Source organism: Labrus bergylta, chromosome 3 (genome assembly GCF_963930695.1).
Source record: "Labrus bergylta chromosome 3, fLabBer1.1, whole genome shotgun sequence".
NCBI lineage: Eukaryota > Metazoa > Chordata > Actinopteri > Labriformes > Labridae > Labrus > Labrus bergylta.
The window spans coordinates 427,771-438,203 of NC_089197.1; the positions used below are offsets into that span (position 1 = coordinate 427,771).

General features: G+C 47.9%; 1 protein-coding gene across 1 annotated transcript in view; it reads right to left on the reverse strand.

Annotated features, from left to right (window-relative positions):
• Positions 1-10,433, reverse strand: part of pnoca (prepronociceptin a) — a 23,906-nt gene continuing 13,473 nt past the window's right edge. The window contains exons 2-3 of the mRNA XM_065952406.1: positions 8,277-8,410; positions 1-2,116 (exon numbers count right to left, since the gene is read on the reverse strand). Of these exons, the coding sequence (XP_065808478.1) occupies positions 1,517-2,116; positions 8,277-8,396 (720 nt within the window). The 5' untranslated portion in view covers positions 8,397-8,410 and the 3' untranslated portion in view covers positions 1-1,516. The remainder of the gene's footprint in view (positions 2,117-8,276; positions 8,411-10,433) is intronic.

A 10,433-nucleotide genomic window follows, 5' to 3' on the forward strand; every position in this document is an offset into this window, starting at 1 on the left:
TCAGTTGCTGCATGAAAAGCCACAAAAGAAATAGTAAACTATTTTATTGACATGTTTTAAATTCTGCTATTTACAAGTTCTCATCACCTCACAGCATGACAGTTTGAATAAACAGACTTAGTTTATGTACAGAGAGAGCCAATCAGAGAAGAAGAACATCAGTGTGAGTACATGAAGACTGACTGCTGTCTCAATCACACACCTCCGCACCAGGTGAGTTTATTAACCACAAATCACATTACTGCTGACTGAAACTCAACCAGGAAGCCAAAAGAAGACAGAACAGGTTGTGTACAGTTACACATTTAGCCACCAGATGGCGGTAAACTCAAGAGAGTGGCGCTGCAGTCAGAGCCTTCAGACGATCCTATACCTTAATGTTTCCTATACTTTATGATGAAGGGGATCGACCATTCATTCTGCATTAAGCAGTAAAATGAAGTCTGTGTTATGCTGCAAAGCATTGTGGGAAAACTGTGAGGTCCAAAATGAAATCTTTCTTTAAGGCTCACAATCTATTTCTTTGTACATTCTTAATTTTTCATTTTTTATTTAAATTGTACTGTGTTCACTTTTTGTCTGCAATCTTTGCTCTTTGCTGCTGTAACAATGTAAATTTCCCCATTGTGGGATAAATAAAGGATTATCTTGTCTTATCTTATCTTATCTTACGAGGAAAACGGCTTCTGGAGCCAATCAATGGGGTCAGTCCCACAAGGGGGGCCTTGAATGAGGACTCTGAATGACTCGGGTCCCTTGGAGGGTTATGGATCTGTTATCAGAGCTAAAGACTGAAGCTGCTGGAGTCCTGATAAAGAGTCTTCAGCCGTGTTCAGACTGAGAGTAAAGCAAACTGCTGTCATGTTTTTCTGCTTTAGTTAGAAATAAACCATAAGTATTATCAACAGAGCATCATGTGTTCTGTTTACCTCCCTTGTCTGTGGACCTGTGTGGGTTTAGGCAGTCTTTGGGCTGAACAAAACCAAGGAGAGTTTCTCTAGTTAGAACACGACTAAAGCCGATGATTTTGAAGTTTCATGCAGATCGTGTGTTGTTAGTCGTGCAGTGTACGCTGAGGCACGAGAGGCTTTTCTGACGTTTGATTGTACAACTGATCCTACCTGGACAGCGTCTGAAATCCCCATAGCAACAGCAGGCATGCCTGTCTAATCTTTCTCTCCCCTCGGTCATGAAACTATGGCAGAAACACCCGCAGACCTTCAGCTGACAGAGAATATCTACGTAGCTCATGTTTGTGACTCTTTTAAATAAAGCAAAACCCACAGGGGGCGCCAAAGTTAACACAAACCAAAAGTTCCTCATGGGAGCTTTAACTCATGAGATTGATTTACTGTCAGTCTGAACACAGCTTCAGGTTTCAGCCTCAGTTTTAAGTTTAAATGATTTAAATGGTCAACTGTGGTGACATCAGAAAAATGTCGATATGTCGGTGACTGAAATACAAAACAAGATCATTGAAAACACATCAAGAATTCACGTCAGCGGCTTCAAGGTTCTAAACCTGGTTCTGTTGGGTGAGGTCCTCTGACACGCTGTTGAACTCAGTGGCCCGAGTACTCATCCCGAGGTACTGCTTCAGGAACTCGCTGAAACGTTTCTGGTTGTTCCACTTGCGTGCCGACTTCCGAATGCCGATGAATCCTCCGTACCTCTTCTGGTAAGATCGTCCTGGAGAGACCAGCTTCCTGTAGCCGTGCCTCCCTTTCACGAAGCCTCCAAACCTCTTGGAGACGCTCAGACCTAAATCCCCTTGTCCTCTCGCCACCATGTCAGCTGCCCCTTCTTCCTGCCCGGCCTCCTCCTCATACTCATCCTCAAGGGACAGGGCATTCTGGGAGTTGTAGGCTGAGTTCATCTGGCTGCCTTTGACCCCGAGTGCCCGGGTCATGTGATCAAAGCGTTGCATTGCAACAGGAAGCAACAGGCCTCCCTCCGCCTGCTGATCCTCCTCCTCAGGAAACAGGGCCTCGGCCTCCTCCTGAGATCTTTTCGGCATCATACCTGTGAGCGAGGACAACGGAGAGGACATCACTTTACGACAGAAGTCTCGGTAGAAAGCAGGGGAGACGTCGCCTTCACACTCAGAGAGACACACCTGACAGAGGGGAAGACAAGAGATGGCTTTTTAAAATCTCTGCACTGTAAATGTTTCAGAGAAAGATATCAGTAACTTTGTCTTATCAGCATGCTATGATGAGACAAAGGGACACTGACAGCGTATATTTGAAGACATTGTTTGCTCTCGTCCTGTCCAAACGCAGACATGTCATTCACTGGAGGAAACACACATCTGTCCTCAGGAATCAATTAGCAACATCAAATTAAAACTCAAATGCCAAAAGGGTCATGTGTTGAGTCAGACGGGAAGGACTGTGATGAGCCTCCTATTACTTTATTATCACATGTTGGCTGCTGGTGTCTGTTAGTGTCGGTTTGTGAGAGTCAGGACTCAGAGTTAGGAATGAGAGTCAGGACTAAAGGTCAGGACTGAGAGTCAGGACTGAAGATCAGGACTCAGAGTCAGGACTAAAAGTCAGGACTGAAGGTCAGGACTCAGAGTCAGGACTAAAGGTCAGAACTGAGAGTCAGGACTCAGAGTCAGGACTGAGAATAAGGACTGAGAGTCAGGACTAAAGGTCAGGACTGAGAGTCAGGACTCAGAGTCAGGACTGAGAGTCAGGACTGAAGGTCAGGACTCAGAGTCAGGACTAAAAGTCAGGACTGAAGGTCAGGACTCAGAGTCAGGACTCAGAGTCAGGACTAAAAGTCAGGACTGAGAGTCAGGACTGAAGGTCATGGCGGAAAGTCAGGACTGAGGGTCCTGACTCAGAGTCAGGACTAAAAGTCAGGACTGAGAGTCAGGACTAAAAGTCAGGACTAAAAGTCAGGACTGAGAGTCAGGACTGAGAGTCAGGACTAAAAGTCAGGACTGAGAGTCAGGACTAAAGGTCAGGACTGAGAGTCAGGACTCAGAGTCAGGACTGAAGGTCAGGACTAAGAGTCAGGACTCAGAGTCAGGAAAAAAAGTCAGGATTGAGAGTCAGGACTGAGAATCAGCACTCAGAGTCAGGACTGAAGGTCAGGACTCAGAGTCAGGACTAAGAGTCAGGACTGAGAGTCAGGACTGAGAGTCAGGACTGAAGGTCATGGCGGAAAGTCAGGACTGAGGGTCAGGACTCAGAGTCAGGACTACAAGTCAGGACTGAGAGTCAGGACTGAGAGTCAGGACTAAGAGTCAGGACTGAGAGTCAGGACTGAAGGTCATGGCGGAAAGTCAGGACTGAGGGTCAGGACTCAGAGTCAGGACTACAAGTCAGGACTGAGAGTCAGGACTGAGAGTCAGGACTAAAAGTCAGGACTGAGAGTCAGGACTGAGAGTCAGGACTAAAAGTCAGGACTAAAAGTCAGGACTGAGAGTCAGAACTAAAGGTCAGGACTGAAGGTCAGGACTGAGAGTCAGCACTCAGAGTCAGGACTGAAGGTCAGGACTAAGAGTCAGGACTCAGAGTCAGGAATAAAAGTCAGGATTGAGAGTCAGGACTGAGAATCAGCACTCAGAGTCAGGACTGAAGGTCAGGACTCAGAGTCAGGACTGAGAGTCAGGACTCAGAGTCAGGAATAAAAGTCAGGATTGAGAGTCAGGACTGAGAATCAGCACTCAGAGTCAGGACTGAAGGTCAGGACTCAGAGTCAGGACTGAGAGTCAGGACTGAAGGTCATGGCGGAAAATCAGGACTGAGGGTCAGGACTCAGAGTCAGGACTCAGAGTCAGGACTAAAAGTCAGGACTGGGAGTCAGGACTGAAGGTCATGGCGGAAAATCAGGACTGAGGGTCAGGACTCAGAGTCAGGACTCAGAGTCAGGACTAAAAGTCAGGACTGAGAGTCAGGACTGAAGGTCATGGCGGAAAGTCAGGACTGAGGGTCAGGACTCAGAGTCAGGACTACAAGTCAGGACTGAGAGTCAGGACTGAGAGTCAGGACTAAAAGTCAGGACTAAAAGTCAGGACTAAAAGTCAGGACTGAGAGTCAGGACTGAGAGTCAGGACTGAGAGTCAGGACTAAAAGTCAGGACTGAGAGTCAGGACTAAAGGTCAGGACTGAAGGTCAGGACTGAAGGTCAGGACTCAGAGTCAGGACTAAAAGTCTGGACTGAAGGTCAGGACTCAGAGTCAGGACTCAGAGTCAGGACTAAAAGTCAGGACTGAGAGTCAGGACTGAAGGTCATGGCGGAAAGTCAGGACTGAGGGTCAGGACTCAGAGTCAGGACTAAAAGTCAGGACTGAGAGTCAGGACTGAGAGTCAGGACTAAAAGTCAGGACTAAAAGTCAGGACTGAGAGTCAGGACTGAGAGTCAGGACTAAAAGTCAGGACTGAGAGTCAGGACTAAAGGTCAGGACTGAGAGTCAGGACTGAAGGTCAGGACTAAGAGTCAGGACTCAGAGTCAGGAAAAAAAGTCAGGATTGAGAGTCAGGACTGAGAATCAGCACTCAGAGTCAGGACTGAAGGTCAGGACTCAGAGTCAGGACTAAGAGTCAGGACTGAGAGTCAGGACTGAGAGTCAGGACTGAAGGTCATGGCGGAAAGTCAGGACTGAGGGTCAGGACTCAGAGTCAGGACTACAAGTCAGGACTGAGAGTCAGGACTGAGAGTCAGGACTAAGAGTCAGGACTGAGAGTCAGGACTGAAGGTCATGGCGGAAAGTCAGGACTGAGGGTCAGGACTCAGAGTCAGGACTACAAGTCAGGACTGAGAGTCAGGACTGAGAGTCAGGACTAAAAGTCAGGACTGAGAGTCAGGACTGAGAGTCAGGACTAAAAGTCAGGACTAAAAGTCAGGACTGAGAGTCAGGACTAAAGGTCAGAACTGAAGGTCAGGACTGAGAGTCAGGACTCAGAGTCAGGACTGAAGGTCAGGACTAAGAGTCAGGACTCAGAGTCAGGAATAAAAGTCAGGATTGAGAGTCAGGACTGAGAATCAGCACTCAGAGTCAGGACTGAAGGTCAGGACTCAGAGTCAGGACTGAGAGTCAGGACTCAGAGTCAGGAATAAAAGTCAGGATTGAGAGTCAGGACTGAGAATCAGCACTCAGAGTCAGGACTGAAGGTCAGGACTCAGAGTCAGGACTGAGAGTCAGGACTGAAGGTCATGGCGGAAAATCAGGACTGAGGGTCAGGACTCAGAGTCAGGACTCAGAGTCAGGACTAAAAGTCAGGACTGAGAGTCAGGACTGAAGGTCATGGCGGAAAGTCAGGACTGAGGGTCAGGACTCAGAGTCAGGACTACAAGTCAGGACTGAGAGTCAGGACTGAGAGTCAGGACTAAAAGTCAGGACTAAAAGTCAGGACTGAGAGTCAGGACTGAGAGTCAGGACTAAAAGTCAGGACTGAGAGTCAGGACTAAAGGTCAGGACTGAAGGTCAGGACTGAAGGTCAGGACTCAGAGTCAGGACTGAAGGTCAGGACTAACAGTCAGGACTCAGAGTCAGGACTAAGAGTCAGGACTCAGAGTCAGGAATAAAAGTCAGGATTGAGAGTCAGGACTGAGAATCAGCACTCAGAGTCAGGACTGAAGGTCAGGACTCAGAGTCAGGACTAAGAGTCAGGACTGAGAGTCAGGACTGAAGGTCATGGCGGAAAGTCAGGACTGAGGGTCAGGACTCAGAGTCAGGACTCAGAGTCAGGACTGAGAGTCAGGACTGAGGGTCAGGACTGAAGGTCAGGACTCAGAATCAGCACTGACGGTCAGGACTGAGAGTCAGGACTAAAAGTCAGGACTGAAGGTCAGGACTGAAGGTCAGGACTCAGAGTCAGGACTGAAGGTCATGGCGGAAAGTCAGGACTGAGGGTCAGGACTGAAGGTCATGGCGGAAAGTCAGGACTGAGGGTCAGGACTGAAGGTCATGGCGGAAAGTCAGGACTGAGGGTCAGGACTCAGAGTCAGGACTAAAGGTCAGGACTGAAGGTCAGGACGGATTGTCAGGACGGATAGTCAGGACTCAGAATCAGGACTCAGAATCAGGACTGAAGGTCAGGACTCAGAATCAGGACTGAAGGTCAGGACTGAAGGTCAGGACGGATAGTCAGGACGGATAGTCAGGACGGATAGTCAGGACTCAGAGTCAGGACTCAGAATCAGGACTCAGAATCAGGACTGAAGGTCAGGACTCAGAGTCAGGACTCAGAGTCAGGACTGAGAGTCAGGATTGAAGGTCAGGACTGAAGGTCAGGACTCAGAATCAGGACTGAGAGTCAGGACTGAAGGTCAGAACTGAAGGTCAGGACTGAAGGTCAGGACTCAGAGTCAGGACTGAGAGTCAGGACTGAAGGTCAGGACTGAAGGTCAGGACTCAGAGTCAGGACTGAGAGTCAGGACTGAATGTCAGGACTCAGAATCAGGACTGAAGGTCAGGACTGAAGGTCAGGACTCAGAATCAGGACTGAAGGTCAGGACTTAGAATCAGGATTCAGAGTCAGGACTGAAGGTCAGGACTGAAGGTCAGGACTCAGAGTCAGGACTCAGAGTCAGGACTGAGAGTCAGGACTGAAGGTCAGGACTCAGAATCAGGACTGAAGGTCAGGACTCAGAATCAGGACTGAAGGTCAGGACTTAGAATCAGGATTCAGAGTCAGGAATAAAAGTCAGGATTGAGAGTCAGGACTGAGAATCAGCACTCAGAGTCAGGACTGAAGGTCAGGACTCAGAGTCAGGACTGAGAGTCAGGACTGAAGGTCAGGACTGAAGGTCAGGACTCAGAGTCAGGACTGAAGGTCAGGACTAACAGTCAGGACTCAGAGTCAGGACTAAGAGTCAGGACTCAGAGTCAGGAATAAAAGTCAGGATTGAGAGTCAGGACTGAGAATCAGCACTCAGAGTCAGGACTGAAGGTCAGGACTCAGAGTCAGGACTAAGAGTCAGGACTGAGAGTCAGGACTGAAGGTCATGGCGGAAAGTCAGGACTGAGGGTCAGGACTCAGAGTCAGGACTCAGAGTCAGGACTGAGAGTCAGGACTGAGGGTCAGGACTGAAGGTCAGGACTCAGAATCAGGACTGACGGTCAGGACTGAAGGTCAGGACTAAAAGTCAGGACTGAAGGTCAGGACTCAGAGTCAGGACTGAAGGTCATGGCGGAAAGTCAGGACTGAGGGTCAGGACTGAAGGTCATGGCGGAAAGTCAGGACTGAGGGTCAGGACTGAAGGTCATGGCGGAAAGTCAGGACTGAGGGTCAGGACTCAGAGTCAGGACTAAAGGTCAGGACTGAAGGTCAGGACGGATTGTCAGGACGGATAGTCAGGACTCAGAATCAGGACTCAGAATCAGGACTGAAGGTCAGGACTCAGAATCAGGACTGAAGGTCAGGACTGAAGGTCAGGACGGATAGTCAGGACGGATAGTCAGGACTCAGAGTCAGGACTCAGAATCAGGACTCAGAATCAGGACTGAAGGTCAGGACTCAGAGTCAGGACTCAGAGTCAGGACTGAGAGTCAGGATTGAAGGTCAGGACTGAAGGTCAGGACTCAGAATCAGGACTGAGAGTCAGGACTGAAGGTCAGAACTGAAGGTCAGGACTGAAGGTCAGGACTGAAGGTCAGGACTCAGAGTCAGGACTGAGAGTCAGGACTGAAGGTCAGGACTGAAGGTCACGACTCAGAGTCAGGACTGAGAGTCAGGACTGAATGTCAGGACTCAGAATCAGGACTGAAGGTCAGGACTGAAGGTCAGGACTGAAGGTCAGGACTCAGAATCAGGACTGAAGGTCAGGACTTAGAATCAGGATTCAGAGTCAGGACTGAAGGTCAGGACTGAAGGTCAGGACTCAGAGTCAGGACTCAGAGTCAGGACTGAGAGTCAGGACTGAAGGTCAGGACTCAGAATCAGGACTGAAGGTCAGGACTGAAGGTCAGGACTGACGGTCAGGACCCAGAGTCAGGGCCGATAGTCAGAACTCAGAGTCAGGACTGAAGGTCAGGACTGAAGGTCAGGACTGAGAGTCAGGACTGAGAGTCAGGACTGAGAGTCAGGACTGAAGGTCAGGACTCAGAATCAGGACTGAAGGTCAGGACTCAGAGTCAGGACTCAGGGGTCAGGAACGAGAGTCAGGACTGAAGGTCAGGGCGGATCTGCACAATAAGAGACTGTGGACTCACTTCAAACATGCAGCTTAACACCTGCTGGGGATGAATGTAAACAACATCCTGAAGTGAGAACTCATATTATTTGAAGACTAGTATGTGTGTGTAAGGAGGCGCTCACCACTGTGTTGAAAGTGATCTGTTTGGGCAGGATGTTGCTGCAGGACAGGCAGTCTGCCTGGCAGTCACTCTGTGCAGGATGACACAGACAGAGCAGCAGCAGAGCCATCACGGTCTTCATGGTCCCACGGGCTGCTGCACGCCAACCAGCAGAAAAACGAACATGTTAGCATACAGGTATAAATCACCGTCTCTCTTCTCTGTAATGCACTGCTGCAGGTTATTTTGTGAACATAGATCCACTGTCTGAGGCTGAGCGGTCAAACACTGAGAGCATGTTCAAGTTCAGTCAGGCTCAGGCGGTACAGAAAACGACGAGTCAGGATCATTACGATAACGTTGTTGTCCCCTTGGTGAAGTTTGTCTCGGACTCAGAGTGTTGCAAACATTCAGCTGCTGTATAATCAATAAAGGAAAACAAAGGAAGCTGAAGAGCCAATAACACAGTGTGAAATAACACACGAATCACTATCCAGTGAACACACCACTCTGTAGTGCACATCATCATACCTTAAAGAGTGAACTCATTGTATCCCACAATGCATTGCATTATGGTTCAAAGATTTGTACGAGCAGAAAGTAGCGTTCATGGTTTACTCTTGTTTTGTTAGTTTTCTTTCCTAGTGTTAATTTTTATTATTTGGGTCTTCAGTGTTTCCTGTTTTATTTTGTAATTTCTCGTCCTTGTGGTTCTTTGTTCTAGTGGTTTTGATACATTCTTGAGTTCTCTGTGTATCTTAGTGTCTTCACCTGTGTCTTTAGTCTCACCTGTGTCTTTAGCCTCACATGTGTCTTTAGTCTCACCTGTGTCTTTGGTCTCACCTGTGTCTTTAGTCTCACCTGTGTCTTTAGTCTCACCTGTGTCTTTGGTCTCACCTGTGTCTTTAGTCTCACCTGTGTCTTTAGTCTCACCTGTGTCTTTAGTCTCACATGTGTCTTTAGCCTCACCTGTGTCTTTAGTCTCACCTGTGTCTTTGGTCTCACATGTGTCTTTAGCCTCACCTGTGTCTTTAGCCTCACCTGTGTCTTTAGTCTCACCTGTGTCTTTGGTCTCACCTCTGTCTTTGGTCTCACCTGTGTCTTTGGTCTCACCTGTGTCTTTGGTCTCACATGTGACTTTAGTCTCACCTGTGTCTTTGGTCTCACCTGTGTCTTTGGTCTCACCTGTGTCTTTAGTCTCACATGTGTCTTTAGTCTCACCTGTGTCTTTGGTCTCACCTGTGTCTTTAGTCTCACATGTGTCTTTAGTCTCACCTCTGTCTTTAGTCTCACCTGTGTCTTTAGTCTCACCTGTGTCTTTAGTCTCACATGTGTCTTTAGTCTCACCTGTGTCTTTAGTCTCACCTGTGTCTTTAGTCTCACATGTGTCTTTAGTCTCACATGTGTCTTTAGTCTCACCTGTGTCTTTCTTCCCTTCTGTGTCAGTTGTTTAAATAAATGTTTTTGGTTAGTATCTGCGGGTCCACCTCTTGTTTTCCAGCCGTTCCTTGATAAAGACATGTTTGTTAGGTTAACTGGTGACTCTTAATGTTAATTGGTGGTTATGTGAATGTGTCAGTCTCTATATGTCAGTCCTGTGATTGACAGGTGACACGTCCAAGGTGTAACCTCGCCTCTTGCCCAATGACAAGTAGTATCTGCTCCAGCCCCTCCGTGACCCCAAACGGGTAAAGCGGTATAGATAACAGATGGATGTGTATGACACAAGAAATCTGACCCAAGAAAGGTTGTGTTCTTGCATTTATAAAAATGCAAGTGAGAGACATGTCTTACAATAAAAATGGACATGGAGCACGATAAAGTAAAACATAAATGGAATGAGTTCAGACAGGAAGTGAGACTAACAGCAGATTAAAGAAGTGGCAAAGACAGACTAGAAGAATAAAGACAGAAAGAGGAATGTTTTGACCTTCTTGTGGTGGGAACAGCGCAGACTGGTGAGTCTGACGTCAGAAACACAACCACAGTTTTCATCTCATTAAACAAACTCGTTAACTCCTTTAATTGATGCCTCAATTAATGCCTCTGGCAACACACTGAGTCATTGTTTGCTGCTGACACACACACACACACACACAAACACACACACACACACACACACACACACACACACACACACACACACACACACACACACACACACACACACACACACAAA